The following is a 25,983-nucleotide window of genomic DNA, read 5'->3' as shown; positions in this document are numbered from 1 at the left end:
CTGTATTTTCTTTGATATATTGATCTCTCCTGCCACTGAAGCTAGATCTGTGTCTGTCAAGAAGAGATGCTTAAATGAGAACACTAGTGTACTATTTATGAAGGCTATATCCTTAACACCAAGCATATCTGCAGACTCTGTTGATTTTCTCCTTGATTCTTTTAACTCAAAAGTTAAAAGTGTAATTGATGAAATTGCTCCTGTTAAAGTCAGGAAGAAGAGTGGCAGACAAAAAGCACCTTGGAGAAACTCAACAACAGTGCAAAATATGAAAAGACAATGCAGAAAAGCAGAGCGCATGTGGCGGAAGACAAAACTTGTAGTCCATTATAACATCTACAAAGACAGCATCCATGCTTTCAATATGGAACTAGGCAAAGCTAGACAGACTTTCTTCTCAAATATTATAAACAGTAATTTAAACAACACACGCACTCTTTTTGCTACTGTAGAGAGACTGACAAACCCCCCAAGCCAGATTCCCAGTGAAATGCTCTCAGACAGCAAGTGCAGTGAGTTTGCTTCTTTCTTCTCTGATAAAATCAATAATATCAGAAAGGTGATCAGCACATCCTTGAGTTGCACTGGGGTCAGACAGATCAGACCACCTGTGAAAGTAGTTACTATGTCTGATTTCAAAGAAATTGATGGCAAAATTTTGGAAGAAACCGTACAGCACCTTAAAACATCAACCTGCGCTCTTGACACACTTCCCACATCATTTTTCAAAACTGTGTTAAACAGTTTAGAAGCAGATCTTCTAGAAGTGGTAAATGCCTCACTTCTCTCTGGGAGTTTTCCAAACTCCCTGAAAACTGCAGTTGTCAAGCCCCTCTTGAAAAAGAGCAATCTAGATAAGACCATATTAAGCAAATATAGGCCGATTTCAAATCTTCCTTTCATAGGCAAGATCATTGAAAAAGTTGTCTTCAATCAGCTGAACAAATTCTTATGCTCGAATGGATACTTTGACAATTTTCAATCTGGTTTCTGACCACACCACAGCACAGAGACAGCGCTCATAAAGATAATAAACGATATTCGCTTAAATACTGATTCAGGCAAATTATCAGTGCTGGTACTACTCGACGTCAGTGCTGCATTTGACACTGTTGATCATAACATACTTCTTGACAGGCTGGAAAACTGGGTGGGGCTTTCTGGGATAGTCCTAAAATGGTTCAGGTCATACTTAGATGGGAGAGGTTATAATGTGAGTATAGGAGACCATAAGTCTGAGTGGACATCCATGACATGCGGAGTCCCTCAAGGCTCAATTCTTGCGCCACTCCTGTTCAACCTGTATATGCTCCCAATGAGCCAAATAATGAGAAAGAACCAAATTGCTTACCACAGCTATGCAGACGACACACAGCTCTACTTAGCCCTATCGCCTAACGATTACAGCCCCATTGACTCCCTGTGCCAATACATTGATGAAGTCAACAGTTGGATGTGTCAAAACTTTCTTCAGTTAAACAAAGACAAAACTGAAGTCATTGCGTTTGGAAGATGAAGTTCTCAAGGTGAACGCATACCTTCACTCCAGGGGTCAAACAACTAAACATCAAGCCAGGAACCTTGGTGTGACACTAGAGTCAGACCTTAGTTTCAGTAGTCATGTCAAAGCAATAACTAAATCAGCATACTATCATCTGAAAAATATTGCAAGAATGAAATGCTTTGTCTCCAGACAAGACTTAGAGAAACTTGTGCATGCTTTCATCACCAGCAGGGTGGATTATTGTAATGGACTCCTCACTGGCCTTCCCAAAAAGACCATAAGACAGTTGCAGCTCATACAGAACGCTGCCGCCAGGATTCTGAGCAGAACCAGAAAATATGAACATATCACACCAGTCCTCAGGTCTTTACACTGGCTCCCAGTTAAATTTAGGATTGATTTTAAAGTATTATTACTGGTATATAAATCATTCAATGGCCTAGGACCGCAATATATTGCAGATATGCTCACTGAATATAAACCCAACAGATCACTCAGATCACTAGGATCATATCAGCTAGAAATACCAAGGGTTCACTCTAAGCATGGCGAGTCCGCTTTTAGCTATTATGCCAGCCGCAACTGGAACCAGCTTCCAGAGGAGATCAGATGTGCTCCTACTGTAGTCACATTCAAATCCAGACTCAAAACACATCTGTTTAGCTATGCATTTACTGAATGAGCACTGTGCCAATGTTCGTCCGACTGTACTGTACTGTATTTTATTTTTTATTTTTCTAAACTGTTTTAATTATTCTTATTTCTTTTTATTATTTTTAATTTCTTCTATGTAAAGCACTTTGAATTGCCATTGTGTATGAAATGTGCTATATAAATAAACTTGCCTTGCCTTGCCTTTGTGTTCGACAACAGAAGAAAGAAACTCATACAGGTTTGGAACAACTTGAGGGTGAGTAAATGATGACAGATTTCTCCTTTTTAGGTGAACAATCCCTTTAATATTTTATCAAAAAAAAAAATACATTTATCAATAACTACAAACCAACCTTTGGTCTGAAACAAGCTAATCACTAGTACTGAATGGCAGCTTACTTAAGGTATATTTTGTCTGACCTCCTGAGGTCACAATTTTCTAAACTTTAAGCATCTCCATTAACTGTGCCAAAACACATTTTTTCCTTTGCTACAATAATACATATTTATTGCAGTTTCAAATCAAGAGTCTGGTTTCATTATAAAACAAATGAAAAATAAAGAATAACACATAAGGGCTTTGTTTGTCAAACACAAAAGGCTGCAGGTTTTTTTTTGTTTGTTTGTTTTGTTTTTTTTGATCCAGTCGTGATAATCACTTAAAGATCCGTTGAGTCATCAACCAGAGCCACATACTATGTGTCATATTCAGTCATCACTCAAACTGTCACCTATGCATCTATTTTTGTAACCAGAATTCGCAAATCCTCTTTACATTACAACAAAGGATCAGCAAAGCTCTATTTAGAAGAACAATATTTGTTGTTCACACCACTAAAATAATTTCTGAGACATTTGAAATACAGCACATTCTTAATAAACAACTGACAAAGCAGCAATAAACCCCTCCATGGAAATAATGTTGATATATAAATGCTGATATGTAAGACCCCATTTCTGTTTTTTAAATTCTAAACATGAGATGTAGAGGCATCTAAAACTAGATTATTAACTTGGGCACAGTTACAATGATGTAAAATTGTGCAAAAGCATACTGTCTTCAATAACAGATTAAATCTCACTATCCCTTTTCCGAACTGAATAACCAGGATGAAACAGCTTTTAATTCACAGTGTAAATAAATAATGTGTCTTGCAACCAAATTGCAAACTGTGACACTTGCTTCAGTGGTTCTGTATCTACAACGTGATAAACTGTACACAACTGCACCCTCACCTTCTCCAGGCCTCTGTGAGGAAGTCTCCTCTCTGACGGGCCACCAACTGTGCAGATTCGAACAAGGATATGGTTTCTTTCCACAGACAGTCCATCGATGATGAATTCCCTAAGGGTGATGAAGACAGTATAAAGAATTAATGTATAGTGTTTCCACAGTATGCTCATATTGTACATACAGGATATCTAAGTCTATGGTAAAGTCTTGTTGAACTACAGAGTCAGAGTTGGTCACTCACCCTTCACCTGAGGGCGGCTCTGTGACATTGTCCTTCTGACCCTGCAGCAGTAACTCGGTGAGGTTATACTGAGACTCCAGCAGAAGAAAAGAATCCAGGTTACAACACAGCACACTCAAGAGCCTGGAAGAGCGCAGATGGGATACAGAAGTGTTTAAAAAGGAAAACAAAGAACAAGCAACATTACTTTAATTGTGCATAGCTGAGAAATGGATGGATGGATGGATGGTGCATTCAGTATCGGTGCATACTTCCGTACCATAACATTTTTACTTGATGTTTGCATTACAACTTTTCTACATTACCTTAAATTTAAATTCATAATCATAAGTCATTTTATTATGTTAAAATACTTTCTCTTACCCCAGCTTAAAAATGCAGAAACAACAAGGCATTTGTAGGTAGGTGTCAATTCATTCATAAATGTAATTCTTTTTCATTATTTTTAACTTATAACTCATTAGTAGACTAATGTCTAAAGCTCAGTTGAATTTGTTCTCGGTCATTAGACATGACGTTATAGATATTATAGTGCCTTAGAAGTCTGTCTGAACTCAGTTAACTTAGGATGTTCCTTCATTCAGAAACACTGGCTGTGAAGTCAGCAGCCTTAGCCTTTGGACGCAGCCTGTTCTCTGCTAATGTGACTGTGATCACAAGGCCGAGTGGGCTATCCAAAGCATAATAACTGTCAGATGTTTGGATACAGATAATCCTAACAGCACTCAGCTCTTTAAAGTCTGTAAATTCTATAAAATATAATATGTAGTTACTGAATGATAGGAAGGTTGCAAAAAAACAACAACAGATTTTTATTTTGACTAAAAAAATTAAACACCTTTACAAATCAGATGCATAATAATGCTGGTTAACCTCATTTGTTTTTAATTTTTTAAATGGGCCTAATGCTTAGTCTCAAATCTGACACAAGGGGGCGATTTATCTATACACAACTGTGATATTGTAACATCTACAGATAAATACTTGAGCTGAAGGACTTCAAAACACACCTCAGATGACCGAGGGCGTGAACTGCATGCTGATATTGGAAACGGACCATGTTCCATGTAGCATGTGGATCTCTCCACAAATAAAAGAGTCACAGTTTTGTCATTTCCCACATACCCACACCCAGGAAATTCTGTTGCTTTATGTGCCCATTCACCTCTTGAGCCCTGCCATCCCAACAGCCAGACATCTATTACTGAGTCACTTTATCAAATGACAGATATGCTGCACTGTCTGGCTGGTTATTGCAATCGTTACTTCATAGAATGTCATCCATTTGAACTTATAAGTTGAAATCATAGTTTTAGAGTTTCTTTAAGAGTTGGTATTTTAGATAAGGAGACAAGAATTCAAAAGACTGAACCTTGACTAATTTCTGGTTATTGAGTTAAGAGTTTGTTTGGTAAACTTTTGTACACTGTGTGCTGATCATACATTGTACAGTGCCCTCCACAATTAATGGCACCCCTGGTAAATATGATCAAAAATAAATCTGCATTGTTTATCCTTTTGATCTTTCATTCAAAAAATTTGCAAAATTCTAACCTTTCATTTAAGTAAAAAAATTGAATGTGGGGGGGAAAATCACATTATGAAATAAATGTTTTTCTCCAAAACACGTTGGCCACAATTATTGGCACCCTTTTATTAAATACTTTTTGCAATCTCCTTTTGACAAGATACCAGCTCTGAGTCTTCTCCTATAATGCCTGATGAGTTTGGAGAACACCTGACAAGAGATCAGAGACCATTCCTCCACACAGAATCTATCCAGATCCTTCAGATTCCCAGATCCATGTTTGTGCTTCTTCTCTTCAGTTCAGCCCACTCATCAGGTCAGGGGACTGGGACGGTCATGGCAGAAGCTTCATTTTGTGCTCCGCAACAAATTTTTGTGTTGATTTTGATGTTTGTTTTGGATCGTTGTCCTGATGGAAGATCCAACCACGGCCCATTATAAGATTTCTAGCAGAAGGCATCAGGTTTTGATTTTTTATCTGTTGATTTGTGATAGAATCCACGATGCCATGTATCTGAACAAGAAATCCAGGACCTCCAGCAGAAAAATATGCCCACAACATTAAAGATCCAACGGTATATTAAATTGTACACATGGGGTACTTTTTATCCTTGTGTTCACCAAACCCATCTAGTGTGTTTGCTGCCAAAAAGCTATTTTTTTAGTCTCATCTGACCACAGAACCCTGTGCCGTTTGAAGATCCAGTCGTGTCTGACAATTAAATTTGCTGGAGTTTGTTTCTGGAGGAGCGAGGAGGATTTTTCTTGAAACCCTACCAAACAACATGTGGGGATGTAGGTTTTTTTTTAGTTTTTTTTTTTGGCTTTCTGACCCCAAGACTCAACTAATCTCTGCAATTCTCCATCTGTGATCCTTGGAGAGTCTTTGGCCACTCAAACTTTCATCCTCGCCGTGCATTAAGACAGTATAGACACACGTCCTCTTCCTGGCAGATTCGTAACATCTTAGTTGATTGGAACTTCTTAATTATTGCCCTGATGGTCAAAATGGGGATTTTCAATTCTTTAGCTATTGTCTTACAGCCACTTTCTATTTTGTGATGGTCAACAATCTTTTGCTACGCATCAGAACTATATTCTGTGGTTTTACTCATTGTGATGGATGATTAAGGGGATTTGGCCTTTGTGTTTCCTCATATTTAAACTCCTGTGAAACACGAAGTCATAGCTGGACAGTTTCATGTTCCTAGTCACCCTGGTGTACTAAAAAAGGTAAATATTAATGGGAATATACTTCAGAGATATTTTACTTGTAAAAAATTCTAGGGGTGCCAATAATTGTGGCCAACGTGTTTTGGAGAAAAACATTTATTTCATAATGTGATTTCCCCCCACTTTCAATTCTTTTACTTCAATGAAAGGTTAGAATTTTGCACATTTTTTGAATGAAAGATCAAAAGGATAAACGATGCAGATTTATTTTTTACAGCCAGTTTTGATCATATTTACCAGGGGTGCCATTAATTGTGGAGGGCACTGTATGACTGTTTTCATGGTCTTCTAGGATGACGTAACCTTAAGGCTCAGGGTGTGGTCAGATTTACTTTTGTTCGGCAAATTTTCACAGGCAATTTTTTAATAGGAATCCCACCCGATCAGGGATTCCGCGTGAGGGTAAAAGATTTCTCAAGCAGACCATCATCGGGGCTCGTTTGACATGCAACCATTTGACCCTTTTCACATTTCCAGGTTTCTCAGAAGCGGAAGTTGTCATAGTTGTCAATAGTAGTGAAAGAGAGACTACATTAAATATATTTTGTTTCCACTTGCTAAAATAGCAAAAGAAAAAAACTCCACAATAGTGTTTTCACAACTTTCAAAAAGAGGAGTTTTACATGGGCAACCACACACATTTTCTTCAGAAAGTACTAATTGGTAGTTTCTCCTTATTTATCTTTATTAACTTTATTAACATGAACTGTTACCGGATAGATAATGATGAAAATAATGCATTTCTATATTTTTACCAGAATATGCCTGAGGATCTCACTCTTTTCTATGCCACAACTTACATCTTGACTTTATTAAGGGAAATACAGCAAACCTAACATGACAGCAACAAATAAACAGTACTTGGTTTCATCATCACAATTGTTCTTTGGATTGCCAAAGGCAACTTCCTCTGCACTGAGGCAAAATGCCATATAAAGATTTAGATTCAGGCGGAATAAGACAAACACACGCTAAGAAACTCACAGGAAGAGAGAATGGATTAAAATGATTGAACACACTTTTTCATATCTATAAATGTTTACGCTCAAATAGAACCTAATCTCCTGCCATACTCCAACTCTGGTTCTGGACTTGGAAAAACGATGCCACATGCAAATAATAACTAATAACTAACCATTTATCACATAGTTAGGAGAAGTTAAAAGGGAGGAGAAAAAGCGTCCTATATCTTTTGCTGTCAAAGGCTGTTCATCCAATTGACCTCTGCAGTATTTTGGCACTAACCTAACTAGGCAGATGCCAAAATGGGTAGGTTGCTTAACATTTTCTCATCCGTGAAAAGCATCATTAAAACGACACAAGATAAAATAAAACACAATAAAATAAATAGTTCACTTGCAGTGAGCATAAACATTGTTTGCGCCAACAACACTGTGTATTGTGGGGTGAATTATTAGCTGCTGAGAGTGTCAAACCACTGAATATACATCTGTAAATTGATAGTCTGTTCATGCAATATTAATACATGATTTTTATTACCACCTTGTTCTTAATACTCAACTATTTTGCCCTTTTCAGAAACCTAGATTAAAATCTCTAAAAAAGGCTCCTTATGAAATGTGGAGGGTTACGTTATGTTATACTCATAATGATAATATTGACTAAAGCCCTGCATTTCAGCCCGAGCCCGACGGGCCCCGACTTTTTATACCCCTAGGGCCGGGCTTCGGGCCAATTTTCACGTCATAGTTCACATGCGGGCCGGGCCTCGGGCCTTTTTTGGGTTATCCTTCTTTTTATATTTTTAGACATTAATTAAAAAAATATGAGAAGTTGCTGTCGACGATAGAAAAACAAACATAGAAAGACATTTAATAACCTCATAACTTTCATAATCTTATAATTAACTGTTCTAACTTTTCGTTTTATTGGACTTTATTTTCGTTTAACTGTTGGAAACTACTGGAAAAAGAATGGCCATGTTCTGTGGTGCATTTTTGAGGTAAGATAACCTGCAAGTTTGTTTTTGATTTATTTAATTTAATTTGTTTAGATTAGCTATTGCTCATTTCGTTTGCGAGCGCTGTTGCGAGCAGTCTGAGCCTGCCTCAGTATTTCAAAAAAATTTTACTAACTGTCAAACATTAAACATTAAACTAACTGTCTGTGTGATATGCTTGAAGTGTTTTATATCTATGGATTTTATTGTAGCCAAGTAAAGTATTAGTATTGATTTGAGAGGCTAAATTGATCAAACATGTTTTACTCGCTGTTGGCTCGGCTTGCTTGGTCGTCTTTTTTTTTTTTTTTTTTTAAATGCTCCAAACATTTGTCTAAATTAACTTAATAAAGCAATGAACTTAACATAACTAACACAACGGACATATTTTAATGGCTGCAAATAGGGCAGGCTGCCGCTGTGGAAAAAAAAATAAAAAACGGGCTCGGGTCGGACTCGGGCTGATAATTCTGATGAGCTGTCGGACACGGGTCGGGCTAGGGCCTGAGTGTCTCGGGCCAGGGCCGGGCTCGGGCCTAGATTTGAGGCCCGTGCAGGGCTCTAATATTGACATAATCCTTTTTAATATAAATACCACTGGGGAGGGAAATAACTGGCACAGCACTATGCATCTATGTAAATGTGATCTCAAGCTGTGGCAAGTGATCTAAAGTGCTGAACCAATTCTGTTTCTGACAGCTGCTAAAAAATATAAAAAATAATTTATTTTTAAACTACGGTAATTCATTTATATGTGAACAAAATGCATCAAAAGTGTTCCTTTTTAATAAGTAGATGGATTACACCAGTCAATTCTAGTTCCTTTGAGATCCCGAGAACTCTTTCATATCCTGGTATCACCCTGTCTGGCATTAATTCAGGATAATCATAGCACAGAGAACACAAAGAGCTGAATCAATCAGCCATTGATCCCCAGAGAAGAATGAACGGAGAAAAAAAGACTAATCAGATAATAAACCTCTATAAGGACCCTCTATCACTTCTGTGCTCTTCCTGTCCATTTACTGGTAGAGAGAAGTGAACTATTGATCTTACCTCAGGCCAAACGTGTGGGACTGCTCGTAGTTGAAAAGGGAGTGAACCTTTGCATCAGAGTTAATAATGATGAGGCGGTCAATCAGGTCCTAAAGGGAAGAGTCAGTGAGTCATTATCAAAAATGCATGATTTCAAAATAAGTGTGACAAAGACCAGAGCGAGTTCAAAGACACACCAGTCAAAGTGTGCCCTCCAATGATCATGATTTGAACTGCAAATGAAGAAAATCTGAGCTGCTAAATTTCATATTAAACAACTCTGAGAGTTTTACTTGTCTCTTCATCAATACTGTTTTATCAGCAGACACAACTTAGATATGATTTAGTCTTGTGTAGCCAAGAACCACCAACTTAGACTGGAAGACACCTTCTGGCCATGTACAGTAACCAACCACAGTTCATTTAAAAACATGATAAATCAGTCCCCTATGAATGGTTGTACAAAAATTACAGGAAAAGGGAGGGAAATGTGTAGAGACTCTGTAAAATCATTAGTTAATATACATACTATCGTTGCAAAATTTAGAGTCAGTAAGATATTTTTATATTTTTTTAATATGCTCACCAAGGCTGCATTTATTTGATTAAAAATACAGTAAACACAGTGCTATTGTAAAATAGAATGACACTTTAAATGCAAATTATTACATATTTGAATTGATTTTCATACATTAATATATTTAAAAATGTCATGTATTCCTGTGATGCAAAGCTGAATTTTCAACGGTCATTACTGCTGTGATTAGAAATCATTTTAAAATGCTGATTTGGCACATATTATTAAGAAATGTTATTATTACCACAGGTGAAAACAGTTGTGCTGCTTAATATGTTTTTTTTTAGTTTTTTTTTTCAGGATTCTTGATGAATAGAAAGATCATAAGATCATTTTTTTAAATAGAAATTTTTCGAACAATATAAAAGTCTTTACTGTCTTTTTTGATCAATTTAATTCATCCTTGCTAAAAAAAGAAAGAAAGTTTTATTCATTCAGAATAAAACAACCCTGTATATACTGCTCATTCCGCTCACGGAAAAATTCCTACTTTTATACTGTTTGTATTGAGAAATCACTCAATACAAGTTAGTTATGTGAACAATAGGCATCAGAAGATCAGTGAACAGACTGTGGGCGGTTCATGGCTGTGAGCTGAGACTAGACATATATAGGCCAGTTTGGGTTTGTCTATTATACTCACTAAAACTGATGTGGCCATCTCTCTCAGATTGTACTCTGTCTTATTAGGAAGCACTCGATGTCCCAGCAGCTCCCACACAGCGTGAGGTGAAGAAAGCAGATTGACTAGAGACAGGAAGGACTACACACACACACAAAACTAACTCAGAGTCATTCAGAAATATATCACCCATATTTGGGGTCAAAACAATGTCAAAAAGTATTTTGATATTTAGTGTTCGTCCTTAATGGTTTATTCAAAACAAAATGAAAAAAGGTCTGTTTTCATAATCTTTTATTAAATGTAATAATTTGCTACTGGATAATGTTAACCAGGTAAAATGGGTTGTGAATGTAATTTCATATTAACTTCAATGTGGTTGGTGGGTCATTGTGCGCACTGTTGCATTTATTTATGGAATTATTCAGTGTAGCTTTTGTAGGCAGACTGTGGAAATTGGCAAATCGAAGCCTTATTCATAGAATCTCAATGAAGCATTGCTTTTGCTTCTAAATAACTGTAAATAGCAAAACATTTCTGAATATTAATTGTAAGATAAATGATAGGGGAGTCAGAACCTTGAGGCAGCTCCTGTCAATAGGGTCCATTGGAGTAGATTTCGGATGGACCACCCTCACATCCTCTCGACCACACTCCAAGGCTGACCACAGCTCCACCACGATTGTTTGGAAAAATCCTGCGAATCCACTCAAAGTTCAACTCCTTCAACAGCCTGAAAACCTAGTTTCCATGTTAAAACATTTCCCTTGTGCAACGTCGTCTCAGTGACTAATGGCGTGCATGATCAATAGTACCAGGAAATGTAATGATTGCAGAAACACTAACAATGTAATTCAGTATTTTTTTTTAACGTGACCCTTGCTGTCTGAAGCTGTAAGGAGAAAATATGGAAGATGATGTTCTTAACTCTCTTGATATAGATGAAATTGGTCATAAATAATACTTCTATCTACATGTACCTGAGCTTTGCAAGGCCACAATGCCTGGGGCTGTGGAAGCCACCTGGGTCACCATCACACCATAACCAAACTTCTCACACCTGCTGACCTAAGATAAGAGAAAGAATGGAGGAAACACACATCCTTCAAATTCCAGAGTCTGAAAATATGTAATATCTAACGCAAAACAATTCAAATAAATGTTCCCAAATGCAAGCGAATAGACTCAAGTAATGAAAACTTGTGCATAAATGTACACTACAAATTGATTTTATATACATTTTATATACTGTTCACAAGGGTATTATTCTATTCTATTCTATTTTATTCTATTCTATTCTATTCTATTCTATTCTATTCTATTCTATTCTATTCTATTCTATTCTATTATGAAAAGTTATGGTGGCCACCATATTGAGATCATATGACCACACTTTTTGGGTGAACTTTTAATATAAGTATCACTAGCCACTAATACTCTTTATCAGAATAAAATGCTTTTGAAAGTTATATCACCTGTAGTTTTTTGGTGAATCTTGAGAACATGTAGGCGACGCACTCGTTAATGGCTCCAGTCTGTTGGAGGAGCAGCAGTCCTTTTGGTGTGGCAGCAAAATTCAGCAGGTTGTCCAACAGCATCTCTTCCCAGGCCACCCTGTAGAACCAGGATAAAAGATTCAGGAAGAGAGTTCATTATTTCTTGTTCTTGTTGATTCATTCCCACGAAACAGCATTGGCAGGCCAAGCTCGAGTTTAGCACAGAAACAAACAGCTTGTGAAGGAACAGGGGATCACTGCAGGCATGATGGAGAGATACTCACACGCTCTGCAGCTCCTGGGAAGCCAGCACTGGGGGAGCTCCAGGAACAGGAGTGGGAACTCTCTCTGACATTGAGCTTGTCTGTGGGGGAAGAGAATTCGCTGTCAGGCTGGACTGCTACACGGCATTCAAACCCATTGGCTAAATAATGAGACGACATGTTGAATGCAATGTTGATTCCTCACACCGTTCGAACTCAGCCTTTTTGAAGGCAGGGGAACCCCCGGGAGGTTTCATTAATGATGGCGCAGCACTTTACTGCTGCTTCTATATTCAACAAATCCTCTTCACACAGCCCAGAGATTGGACGTTCTTTTCTTCCAACATTAATACTGTTTTGCCTGGGGAACAGACACTGCAGGCTCTAAAGCAGCAGTTCAGAATAAGCTAAAAAAAATAAAAAAAATAATGGATGCTTGATTTTGGCTGTGAGAGGACTGATAATAACAAAAAATAAATTTTCAGTAAGGTCAGCAAGATTTTTTTAAAAGAAAAAATACTTTAAATGAATCAAAAGTGACAGCATTTTTATTTTTTTAGAAAAGATGTCTATTTCATATAACATTTAACATTGATAATAATAAGAAATGTTTCCTGCACCAAATCAGCATATTAGAATGATTTCTCAAGGATCATGTGACACTGAAGACTGAAGTAATGATGCTGAAAATTCAGCTTTGCCATCACAGGAATAAATTACACTTTTTAAATATATTCAAATAGAAAACAGTTATTTTTAAATTGTAATAATATTTCACAATTATTACTGTTTTTATAATCAAATAAATGCAGCCTTCCTTGGTAAGTGTAAAAAAACTTATTTCAAATAATTTTAAAGTCTTTCTGACCCAAAATGTTTAAACGGTAATATATTTGGCAGTATGAGACAGGGACTGGTCAGATTCCCAGACAAAAATTCATCAGGCACGTCTTTTCATAAAACATTACAACACCAAAGATAGACATACAATTTATTTTATGATTAAAGGATTACTAATTAAAGTTACTAAATTTCTGTGGCACTGACCTCATGACACTCCTAACTCCTACAACCACAGACATAAGACTAGTTAGATGACTAAAATAAGATGATGCAATTCTGGCTTTTATATAATCATTGATAGGATGATTAAGATAAAACTTATTCTAAATGTGTGCATTTTAAGGCCTTTAAGCTCATGTATAAAACAATATTTTGATTTATTTAGCAAGCATGTAACCACTTAAATCATAGAAGAAACAAGACCATTTACAGCCAATACAGGCAATTTACCATAGGAAATATACTTTTAAAAGCTTTTTAACAGTTATAACCTATGGTCCCTAAAAATCGTTTATGCACACCAAGCGAGGATACCTGCGCTAACACAAAGACCCGACAAACCATTCGCAAGCTTCTGTGATCATCCCTCCGTGTGCCATAGGTTGCCAACCCTTGTGCTATGGCATAGCGGTAAAACATCTGGGCTTGTAACTGAAGGATTGTAGGTTTAAAGCCCACAAGGTCATCACAATTTTATATTTACTTTATTGTTAGTCTGGATGAAACAGCCAGCTAAAGAGCACATTGGTAATAACTGAACTAGTGAGGCTAATGTGTATAAAGCTCACCGTTCTCCAGGCTTTAGCGATGCACTCATGCAGTGTGTATGGCCGTAGAACTTGCAGCCCCTCGCAGGTGTTGTACATCTGCCGACAGACGAAGATAAAGGCCCCGCTCACGGCAGTAGAAATCTCCAGCTCACTGAACACATGCAGCTCTTTTGCCAACAGCCTCTGAGTAAACTGCACAACCACATGTGCAGCTGAAATACTGTGGAAATAACAGCACAACATATTAGCACCGTGTTTTATGATAAAATATTAAAGTGCCTGGATCTGTGAATGTTATTTTAGAAATGGAAACTGTGATTTTAACTGCTGGATTAGTGTGGTCAAATGAATGGTGGTATAGCGTAGTGGATAACAACATGGGCAATTCTATTCTATATTATTCAACTTATTTTAAACATAAGAGTAGGTGCAGACATTTGTAACTTGAATGTGCAAGGCTTCTGGTATCATCGGTTTCCAATTATTTTAGCTGTACAGACGCAGTCTGTTATGTTGCTTGATATTGCAAACTGGTATTTGTTATCATATTATTTGTATTTATTATCGTAATCATAAACACACTTGTTTGTAGCGCAAAGAGTTATACCCTTTACTGCACTTTGTTATTCTTCTAGTTATTTACCTATAGTAGCTAATAAATCGGGAATTCTCAAAGCTTACTTTCGCATTGCAAAATAAGGTGGATTCTATTTTAATGGCATTCATCTTGTTTCTTTTACAGAGTATGTTACAACTCATCTCACTAAAGACACTGGTGTGAAAGGGTCCTTTCTTTTATTAAGAAGCTCATCTTTCATTCTATGCATGATGATATATATGGCGCAAGTGCTGACTAGCTCGAGATGACACTAGCAGGAAGAAAAAATAATGAATGTAACCTGAGAGCAAAATTAGATTTACTTACCTTTCACCCTCGGCCGAGACGAGATTTCTGTCATAAAGCAGGAGTGATAAACCTCGTTCAGTGGTAGCGATCCTCGCCAGGGTGTCTGCTATGTGAGTCAGGGCACTTTCTAGGGAATTTAATTTGGGCTGCAACAAAAGACAAATTGAAAATGCTTGGGGTGAACAGTATAATGCATATAAAATGCTGCAGATGAGGTCTCTGATGAGATGTTATATAAAAGCTTACAGTTTTATTTCAGGATTTAAATGAACAGGTTTCTTCTGTAGTGAAACTGTAAAAATATTCTGTTCACGTATTGAATGACGACACATCATGGAAATGGCATCAATTCCTCTCTTATATGTACAGAAATTTCACATTTCATAATTATGTCTAGACTCTTGATAACACATATGCTGATGTAAGTGTTCGTGTTCAGCTGACCAGCTTTCCTTTAAGCAGGGTGATAACGGGAGCCAGCAGAGTCTCTATAACAGGGATTTGGTAGAGACACTCCACAGCACACTCAGTGCGGTCACACAGGGTCCTTAACACCTCCATCACAAGATGAGTGGGAGACAGGGAGTCTAGAGAATACACAAACACAGACATACATACCTGTAATAACTCGTTGGGAGCTTTAAGACCCCTCTGTTGTTGGCCTTTAGTTTTACTGCCGATCTCAGTTAATGAATGATTTAAAGTGCAGCACAATATGTCCGACAAAGACAAACCAAGAGAAAAGTAGTATTTCTTCCAGTGTCTACCTCTTTTAAAAAATATGTTATGTGCCTTAATAAGTGATTTGTGATTTACGCTACCTGGTTAAAGCCTGGTTCACCTGAAAATGAGAATTCTGTCATCATTTACTCCAAATTCGTATGACTTTCTTTCCTCTGTGGAACGCAAAATGAGAAATGTTGAATAATCTGATGGTCACTTTTTTAACACAATTTCAAAAAATGAAGAAAGTCATACAGGTTTGGAACAACATGAGAGTGAGAAAATAAAAAAAAATTATATTTATTTTGGTGAACTACAGTTTCCCTTTAAATAAGCATCCAAATCAATAATCAGCTCCACATAATAAGATAATCATTGGAACTGTATAAAGTGCAGTCCTGTAAGTTTTCTAGATAAGATTGAATCATTTATCCTCCCAAGGAAGTAAGTTCATTAACCTGAGGAAGACATAATAGGCCCTTGTTCTAATACAGTTGTGTCACGGTGAGAAGGATGATCTGGCACACCCATATTAGCACTAACATTTACATAATGTTAGTGCTAATCATTAAAAAAATCCCACACTTAGACACACTCCTTATGGGCAGGCGTGGTTGAGTTTCTGATGTAGAGTTAATCAGAGTTTATCACTTTGGTACTCTTATGACGCACCTGCATGTGGTGTCTCACCACAGGATGGTTTTGGGTGTTGGTATATGATATTGATCAGAATCACAACCAAGTCAGTCAAAGTTACCGGATCTGAAAAAGGCCACAAGTTTAATGCGTTTAACACGTAGAGATCATTTAGTGAGTCAGACTTGTTATTCTCAAAAATGATTGCTTCCTCCCCTCCAAACTTACCTCTCCGCTTCTTCACTTTAATGGGGAAAAGTTTCCTTCCATTAGTGTACATCACAAGCCTCCCGAGCACACACAGCGAGTGAACGAAATAAACAAACTCCAGCTCTTTAGAAGTGTAGAGAGTTCTCCGAGCAGGGCCTGAGGGGCAAAACACAAGAACATCTCATTCGCAGAGCATGCTCTAAATGGATTCAGTCATTTGCATGTGACCTCCAGTTTCTAAATTAGCACTGAAATATACAATTTTATCTTTACACAAACCTGAGTGCAGAAAGGTTGCATATTCAAAAAGCATTAGAGGAGAAAATAGTTTGGGTTATTTACTGGGTCTAACAAAACTCGTAAAATACACGTCCAAGTCCCATAACAAAAAGGAAGAATTTTTTTTTTTTTTTTTGTAAAGTCAGTTTTTGTGGGTGGACTACTAAATTGCCATGCCAAATGCTGGAACAAAGAAAAATAAATATTTATAGTGTATATACATAAAAGTACATGTAATTTTTTTTTAAATGTCAGCATGTCACCATTACATATTTCTGTGATTTTCACCCAGTAAGCAATTTTACAAGTATTTTGACCTTTTAAAGATAAGGTAGATTGATTCCACCGAAATATGACATCTGAAATCTATAGTAATACTACATGAGTGGCCTTAAAGGAGAATTGTGTGGAAGAATCATAAACTGACCCTGATCACAGAAACTAGATAAGCGTCTTTTGAATATAGCTGATGTGTTACGAATATTTTACTGCTGTGGGAGGTTTAAAAGTCTGGTGGCTATGACTTGTCTATACAGCAGAAGATAACGCAATCAGTCAATACTGTGTGTATGTTTGGGTGTTTTGTTTTTTCATGTGAATCTTCCAGCTACAATACAGAACCCGAATTCTGGGAACATTTTTCACTGTAAGTCCACAAACCCTTGGAATTATCTCTGGCAATGATAATCTAGCTAGTTGACCATGAGAGGACAGTCTGTAACGGCACACTGGGGAAAACATAAGCCAGGTTGTCAGATAAAGTATGATACTGCATGTGAACATTGTGGGCAAAAGTTCAGCCGTACCAATCTGCTGATGTTCCAGGCTGTGGATAATTTCCAAGGTTTCCTCTCTTACTGAATCACAGGAATCGAAGTAATAAATGCACTGCTGCAGAGCATTAACAATCTGGGAAAAAAGGATTAATAACCACTTGAACACATACTATTATTAGAGACACTTGAAAAACTGTTCATTTTACCCATTTAAACCAGCCAGTGAACACTGATTATGTTCGGAATAGTATATTATCATACTACAAAGTACACAACAATTTCTGCAACGTACAGTATGAATATTTTTAGTTTGATGCCGCAAAACATGCTCCAGACTATCTGCAATGTTTTCAAAATCAAATGTAAGGCTTTTTAAGACCTACACAAATTAAATACCACATGAGAGGCCAATTAAATGACGATAAAAAAAACTAAATTTAAACAACTAGTTCAAATACAGGTTTTGACAAAAAAAGTTTTATAAAATAGTAAACAATTAATTTCCACATTTAAACATTCACATTTAAATCATATATACATATATAGATATATTTAAGACTTTTTATGCCCTTAAATTGAATAAAACTGAATTTAAGACTTGTTAAGACCTTTTAAGGAGCCGCGGGGATCCTGTGCTCATCATGTGACAACAATGGAGTATAATATTGTTTGAAATTGTCTATTGTATTGCTTTACATATTATCAAAAATAAAATCCAGTTTTCAGTATGCTAGTATTCCATTCTCACTGGAATTTATGGTTAAGGCTAGAAGTTAGCATTTACAACCATTAGTTTGTGCATACCACATAGAAAAACTCACCAAAGACTTGTATTTCCTCTCAAGAAGTCTTAAGACAACGGTTCTGCTGTAGTAGCCATGCTAGAAAACAATATTTAGTCATCAATTTTAATTATTCTGATCGTTTGAGTAGATAAATAATTTTTTTTTAAATAAGTATTGGTCATATTTTCCAGTAAACATACCTAAACATCCTTAAAAGAAGATACATTTACTTGAATTTCAGAGAATATATCTTGAATTGCGTTTTACTTGTTTTTAGTGTAAAAGGCCTGTTCACACCAAGAACATCAATCAATGTCAATCAATCAATCAATATCAGTTTATATATTGGAAACTGGACATGGAAAAACAATGCCTAGTAACATTTACGAGTGACATTCATGGATGCTATTCCATGTTGTAGACAGCAAATCAGTTTTCTTGTCGTTAAAGTATCGGGACTGGGATCATGTCGCTTTGTTGCTGCATGTCGCTGTGAACACAGCTTAATTTAGAAAATGACACTCGTGTGTTTTGTGTTTCTGGTTTTGTTTATTCTTTGATAAAAATTTGGCTCACCATCCATTTCTTAAACCAGGTGGCTTTGATATCCAGCAGAGAGATTAAGTGTATAGGCTCTAGGGATTTCTCTGAGCCGGGACTGCTCATGCCTTGTTCAGAATGCAGAGCGAGAAGAGAGAGGGTGTTCTCAATTATTTCCTCCATGTACCTAGAGCACAGGATGAAAACTCATTTATTTTCAAGAATCTGACACAATCAAGATATAGTGTACAATACTTGGGAAATGGGATTGAAACATGAAAGCTCACTTCTCAGGATGTCGTATCCAAAAAGTTGTCACTTCCTTTTGAAAGTCATTCATTAATCGCATCTGGAACGACCAAAAAGAAACAAGTTCATCTATATCCAAGCAACCTAAACTGTATTCATATGCAAGGAGAATAAAATGACATATACCTGTTTGAGGAGACGGGCCATATCTGGTCTGTTCGCATCAATACTTGAAGAACCGCTGGGAAAACTCAACTTGTGGTACAGGAAATGAGCCTCCAAGCTTTTTGCTGAAAAGAGATGTTGACACTTCATGAGAACGAATTGACAGACTCTTCATTTTCATATATACTGAATATTAAAACATATTGCATCCTGCTAAAGTAAGTTTAAACTATTACCAATGCTAGCGTAGATATCCTTGGTCACATTTAATGGAGAAGACGAAAATGTTTTTGCAAAAAACTGGAGGACTTTATCCTGTGAAAACAGAATATGTTCATGACAGTGTTATTTTAGTATCATTGAGATATTAAGTACCTCAATTATACTTTTAGTTAGTTTTAGTAATTATGTTGTCATTTTTATTAGTTTTGTGTTTTAGTCTATTTACATTTTGGTTTAATTATTTTAGTACATCAAATTAAACTAAATTAAAATGAGAAATGTTGCTTGGCAACTAGCTGACAGAAAATATGTCTAAAGACTGGAATACACTGCACTGCAGATTTTCAGATTTACGAGTCCACAATAGTTGCAGAAAGTCTGTGTCATTCTGCAGATTTTGGGCAGTTGGAGTTTTTTTAGTTTTTCAGCTTCAGATTAGGATTCCATCCAGTTGGAGGAGATCAAAACGTTTGATATTTTGAGCCGATTTTAGAATACATATCGAAGTGTATGATGCGTAGCTACTGAAACCAAAGCTGTCCTCTATCTACCAGGGTTGCATTAAAATACAATACAAATACAATAACAATAACAATACAAAAGCAAATTAACAGAACATGAGTAACAAATTAGCCCCTATATACAGCGGGGGAAATAAGTATTGAACACGTCATCATTTTTCTCAGTAAATATATTTCCACAGGTGCTATTGACATGAAATTTTCACCAGATGTTGGTAACAACCCAAGTAAACCATACATACAAAGAAACAAACAAAAATAAGTTCAGAAATTAAGTTATGTGTAATAATGTGAAATGACACAGGGAAAAAGTATTGAACACATGAAGAAAGGGAGGCACAAAAAGGCATGGAAAGCCAAGACAACTGCTGAAAACTTACAGTAATTAAAAAGCAATCCAGCCCCCTGTCAGTGGAAATTAATAACAGCTGGTTCAGTCCCAAATGATGGCCTACAAAAAGGTCTCATTGCCAAGGTGTCACACAAGACACATCTCATGATGGGTAAAAGCAAAGAGCTGTCTCAAGACCTTCGCAACCTAATTGTTCCAACACATAACTAGTCTCAAGACCAACACAGGTCTTGAGACAGCTCTTTGCTTTTACCCATCATGAGATGTGTCTTGTGTGACACCTTGGCAATGAGACCTTTTTGTAGGCCATCATTTGGGACTGAGCCAGCTGTTATTAATTTCCATTGACAGGGGGATGGATTGCTTTTTAATTACTGTAAATTTTCAGCAGTTGTCTTGGCTTTCCATGCCTTTTTGCGCCTCCCTTTCTTCATGTGTTCAATACTTTTTCCCTGTGTCATTTCACATTATTACACATAACTTAATTTCTGAACTTATTTTTGTTTGTTTCTTTGTATGTATGGCTTACTTGGGTTGTTACCAACATCTGGTGAAAATTTCATGTCAATAGCACCTGTGGAAATATATTTACTGAGAAAAATGATGACGTGTTCAATACTTATTTCCCCCGCTGTATATGACTCATCAGCTCAGATAAAACAACTGACTGCGCCAATCACTTCTAACTCCCATTGTAATCTGTAGAGTCCATTACAACCGCATCTACCCACCCAAGACCGCATCCAAATGCGCTTGGCTCATTTTTGTTTTTTGACTCACTCAGCACACACAGTTGCAACAACAACTACTGTGGTCATGATGCCTAGGCCTGGTTTCACAGACAAGGCTTAGATTAAGCCAGGATTAGGCCTATGTAAGTAGTTTTTATAAAGGTGCATTAAAAAAACATCACTTGTGTGCATCTTGAGACAAAACAATGGCAGTGACATTTTAAGATTTGTCAGTGCAAGTTGCTTTCAGTTAAAACAGCTCAAACTTGAATTTTTGTCTGGGACTAGGTTTAAGCCTAGAAATAAATGTATTTTTTAAGCCTAGTCTGTGAGAGTTTTAAAAGTTGTGTAGTGTATTCCAGCCTTAAATTATTCATGTTTAATTTTATTTCAGTTCACATTTATTTTATTTCAAGTGATGAACATGTTTTTTTTTTATGGATTTAGTTAGCTATAATAACCCTGATTCAAAATATTTAATAAACTCCCACATACTGTGGGATTCAATATTAACACTGTAATGGGTCATGGCCTCCCGTTCCACATGAAACCACTTCTCTGGAAACTGCTTGAAAATGTTGTATTTCCACATTAAGCAGCTAAGGAAACAGTTTTGCTGTTTGGACCATGGCAAAGGTCAGTGCTTATTTAGCACTTAGATCTTACGCTGAGCTCAGGGTCAGGGTCAGTGAGCGCAGCAGAGAGGTTTCGGCGCAGACCAGTCCAGCTTTCACAGCTCAGGACATCAGAGGGAGGGGCATAGCACAGAGACTGCAAAGCTTCCCAGCGAACCTGTAGTTAAACACATCAGGATAGCTGCATCATGCTGACTCAGAACCACAGTTCTTTCCTTTCTATAATTGAAACAATGGGGTGTATCAGAGAATGAGCTTTCACCTCTCGTGGTCTACCGGGGTCAAGCTTCTCAGCGATGACTTGCAATTGTTCATGTTTGATAAATGCATAGCTCTACGTGAAGAAATCAAAGACATCAGTTAGTGATTCAGTCTATGGTATGAAAAGCTGAGATAAACACTGTGATATGCTACGTCAAATAAAACACTGCAGCCCCTGTAACTTATTTAAAGTAATACAAAAACAACCTGATTGAATGAAGAGTCACTGTCAGAGCAGTTGTCAGTGTAATGGTTGCCTGACTGTTCATGTTGGATCTTCCTGTCCATTTCCTCTTTCTTAAGCTGATCTTCCTCAAATTTATTGATTAGTGATTCCACAACCACCATCATGGTCTGTTTCAGAGTCTGCATCATCTGTTTATACCTACGGATATATAAAAAAGTCATGTTAACATCATAATTTTCTATTCAAGTCTTCGAGGAACTAAAAGTAAACATCATCACTGCTTTCATAATCGAATACTTTCCTACTATAAAGTATGTGAAATTACAGTACACCAACAGAGTAGTATGTCTGAATACATAGTATTTGAAAAATACCAGGAGAAAAATACTTGGATGACCTACTACTACCATTGAGATTCTGAAGTATGCATTCAATGGGCACTTTACTATCCCATGAGGACACAGGACAGGATTTATGAATGGCAGTGAAGCGACGCAACTGATGCTGGTTGGTCACGTGACAGTAACAACATGGTGGATGTACATCCGATTTTCATTCATACTTTTTACATTTTACATAGAAACATACTTTTTTAAAGGTCGTGAAGTAAGTTCAAAGTCAGATGTAGAACAGTTTGTAGTTTGTGCTTTTAGATACACCACATATCATTGATTTTTAACAAAAACATAAACATTTCAAGACAGATATACCATCTCACTAAATTTATGGTGATGAACTACTAAACTACCCATACTCGGAAAAGTTGCTGTAACAATGAAAACAGAAACCACTCACATGAAGCATTGATGATACCATAATCAAGTTATATATTTGAATACATCTGGATACACTACTAATGCACCATGGTTGCCAACATTTTTAAGTAGATATTAAGCATTAAGCAGCACAAATATTTTCAAATGTAAAAAAAGAATAATAAAAAATGAGTAAATTACATTTTAAAAATATATAAAAATACAAAAGAGTTATTTTGATTGAGTTATATTGTAATAATATTTCAAAATGTTACTGTTTTAACTAAATGGTTGGCGAGCATAACTTTAAAAACATTTGAAAAAATCTAGTTTTTAAAGGGTAGTGTATTTTGAAATAAAGTTAAAATATGCATTGTTCATATAATGACTTAAAATATGTAATTTCATATTCTACTGTTTTGATTAAGTTATGTAATTCGCAAAGCTTTATGGCTTTATCATAAACTAGTGCAAAATGCCCGTGCAAAATCAGTTTTTGTGTGTGTTTTTAGTAATTGTTGGTTTGGTGTGATTGAATGCTCATTGTTACAATTACACAGCAAAAGTTCAGTGACATTTTTATTTGTGCATGGTAGAAAGCACACAGTGAACTCTGAGAAAACGCTATGCTTGAGCAAACTTATGCTTTGTGAAAAGGCAACTTCAAATGATGCCCGTGTAAGAGACTGTGAACGCATTGAATAGGATATGTTTAGTTGGTGAATAGCATAGGCTACTATTACATACACAGTAGCGATAACGTTAAGCGCACCAGAATGAAATATGAAATATTCAGAAGTAAACAGAATAGCTAACATATAGATTCAGTTTACATCCACAAATGAATAACGTGTCGATTCAGGGAGCAGTGCAAAGTGCCCGTGCAAAATCAGTTTTTGTGTGTGTTTTTAGTAATTGTTGGTTTCTTGGTAAAGAAAACACATTTTTACTCAAATTAATCAAAATGGATTTATCACATTTTGGAACCAAACTATAATATTCAGAAGTAAACAGTGTAGCTGACAGATTGTCAGAATGTTTATTTTTAAACCACAACCTTCTTGGGGCTTCTTTGACCGATACAACTCTCTAATGTCAGAATGTTTATTTTTAAACCACTATGTTTAGTTGGTGAATAGCATAGGCTACTATTACATAGTAGCGACAACGTTAAGCACACCAGAATGAAATATAATATTCAGAAGTAAACAGCATAGCTGACTTATAGATTCAGTTTACATCCACAAATGAATAAGCGCGTCGATTCAGGGAGCAGTGCAAAGTGCCCGTGCAAAATCAGTTTTTGTGTGTGTTTTTAGTAATTGTTGGTTTGGTGTGTTTGAGTGCTCATTGTTACAATTACACAGCAAAAGTTCAGTGACATTTTTATTTGTGCATGGTAGAAAGCAAATAGGCTACTGATACTGACATAATGACATACAATAAATGTGGAAAATTGAACTACACGATTCAGGGAGTAGGCTACACAGTGAACTCCGAGAAAACGCTACTTACATGCTTCTTTTATCGATATATATTTAACAATATCTTTTGCATTTCTAATCCAAACAACGTCAAACTTGGCACTGCACTTACTCGTGCCCGTAGTAAGACACCTGTCACGTTTGAAATCCATCAGACTAACGGTTCGAGAGATATGCGTTCCCCAATTTATAGATAGATATAATATACAGAAGTAAACAGCGTAGGTGACTTACCGATTCAGTTAACATCCACAAATGAATAAGCACAACGATTCAGGGGGCAGGCTACACAGTGAACTCCAAAAAAATGCTACGCTTGAGCAAACAGTTTGTGAATAGGTTACTACAAATGATGGCTGTGAATAAACTATAATATTCAGAAGTAAACAGTGTAGCTGACTGAGTGTTTTATGTCAGAATGTTTATTATTAAACCACAACCTTCTTGGGGCTTCTTTTACCGATACAACCCTCTAATGTCAGAATGTTTATTTTTAAACCACAACCTTCTAAAAATGATATATTTAACGATATCTTTTGCATTTCTCATCCAAACAACGTCAAACTTGGCACTGCACTTACTCGTGCCCGTGGCAAGACACCTGTCGAATTTGAAATCCATCGGACTAACGGTTCGAGAGATATGCGGTTAACAGACACACAGACAGACACACACACACACAGACAGACAGAGAGACAGACAGACGTTTCTGAAATTTATAGATAGATGACATTAAAAGACGGAACGCTTTTGCTTGTGTGAACAGCACATTTGCGTATTTACCGGAAAAGTAATTCTAGTAGTTTTACGTTAATTTACCGGGATTACTGTGTGAAAGAGGCTAGTGGTTGTAATATTGTGATTTATCCTGGAGATGGTTGGTTTGATTCGGTTCACGGCTTAGAGCTTTTTATTGATTTTTTATTTTTTTTATTTTTTTTAATGGGAACTTACTGAACTACTTTCAAAATTGCATTGATGCAGATATTTTTGCATCATGCAGTGAGAAAACTTCCACAAAATCATCTTATCATATAGAGAAACACATGGTAAGGGGAATTATAAAAACACATACTGTGTGGACTCCCTAGTCCTCTTGGTAACAGCATGAACCAGACTGTCCTGTCCGGACCCAATAGCAGGACTATCACCCCTGGTAAAATTCTCAGTCTCTTCTTCAATAGCTGCTCCCAAACTGCTCTCCACATACTCCCGCAGATACTTCACAAACTCATAGCTGAAAAACAGAGGGAGGGCACAAAAACAGGTCAAACAAATAGTAACCACAATCAGGCTTAACATGTACTAGAAGAGGCAGATCTCTCACTTGTGAAAGTTCTTGTCAGTTTCCTCCAAATGAAGCAAGATCTCTTCGGCACATTCTACCGATGGTGCTCCCGAGATTCTGTCTTTGACACTTTTCAGGAGCTCTCGCAGCAGGGTCTGGAGCTCTGCCTCATCGTCGCTGGAGAACTGAGACATCGCTCCTCGGGATGTGTGATCTCTTCTCTACGGGTGATCTCCTGCTTAGAGAAGCAAGGTGTTAAGTAAGGTGTGTTTGGCTTATAGTAACAGTGGTGGGAAGTAACTTACACAGTCCACACA

At 36.8% G+C, this 25,983-nt stretch overlaps 1 protein-coding gene across 1 annotated transcript in view; it reads right to left on the bottom strand.

The window, feature by feature from the left end:
- tbc1d32 (TBC1 domain family, member 32) overlaps positions 1 to 25,983 on the bottom strand; it is a 46,319-nt gene that overhangs the window by 19,576 nt on the left and 760 nt on the right. The window contains exons 2-25 of the mRNA XM_079889358.1: positions 25,706 to 25,901; positions 25,454 to 25,615; positions 22,160 to 22,337; positions 21,954 to 22,025; positions 21,723 to 21,848; positions 19,467 to 19,545; positions 19,252 to 19,355; positions 19,104 to 19,165; positions 18,853 to 19,003; positions 18,313 to 18,372; positions 17,522 to 17,624; positions 16,455 to 16,592; positions 16,263 to 16,352; positions 15,312 to 15,454; positions 14,886 to 15,013; positions 13,979 to 14,180; positions 12,369 to 12,448; positions 12,064 to 12,202; positions 11,569 to 11,656; positions 11,167 to 11,285; positions 10,610 to 10,729; positions 9,411 to 9,499; positions 3,634 to 3,756; positions 3,395 to 3,503 (exon numbers count right to left, since the gene is read on the bottom strand). Coding sequence (XP_079745484.1) covers positions 3,395 to 3,503; positions 3,634 to 3,756; positions 9,411 to 9,499; positions 10,610 to 10,729; positions 11,167 to 11,285; positions 11,569 to 11,656; positions 12,064 to 12,202; positions 12,369 to 12,448; positions 13,979 to 14,180; positions 14,886 to 15,013; positions 15,312 to 15,454; positions 16,263 to 16,352; positions 16,455 to 16,592; positions 17,522 to 17,624; positions 18,313 to 18,372; positions 18,853 to 19,003; positions 19,104 to 19,165; positions 19,252 to 19,355; positions 19,467 to 19,545; positions 21,723 to 21,848; positions 21,954 to 22,025; positions 22,160 to 22,337; positions 25,454 to 25,615; positions 25,706 to 25,860 — 2,820 coding nt within the window. The 5' untranslated portion in view covers positions 25,861 to 25,901. The remainder of the gene's footprint in view (positions 1 to 3,394; positions 3,504 to 3,633; positions 3,757 to 9,410; positions 9,500 to 10,609; positions 10,730 to 11,166; positions 11,286 to 11,568; positions 11,657 to 12,063; positions 12,203 to 12,368; positions 12,449 to 13,978; positions 14,181 to 14,885; positions 15,014 to 15,311; positions 15,455 to 16,262; positions 16,353 to 16,454; positions 16,593 to 17,521; positions 17,625 to 18,312; positions 18,373 to 18,852; positions 19,004 to 19,103; positions 19,166 to 19,251; positions 19,356 to 19,466; positions 19,546 to 21,722; positions 21,849 to 21,953; positions 22,026 to 22,159; positions 22,338 to 25,453; positions 25,616 to 25,705; positions 25,902 to 25,983) is intronic.

The sequence above is a fragment of the Squalius cephalus genome, assembly GCF_949319135.1.
Source record: "Squalius cephalus genome assembly, chromosome: 12".
In the NCBI taxonomy this organism is placed as follows: domain Eukaryota; kingdom Metazoa; phylum Chordata; class Actinopteri; order Cypriniformes; family Leuciscidae; genus Squalius; species Squalius cephalus.
This window is presented reverse-complemented; position numbering and strand designations above follow the sequence as displayed.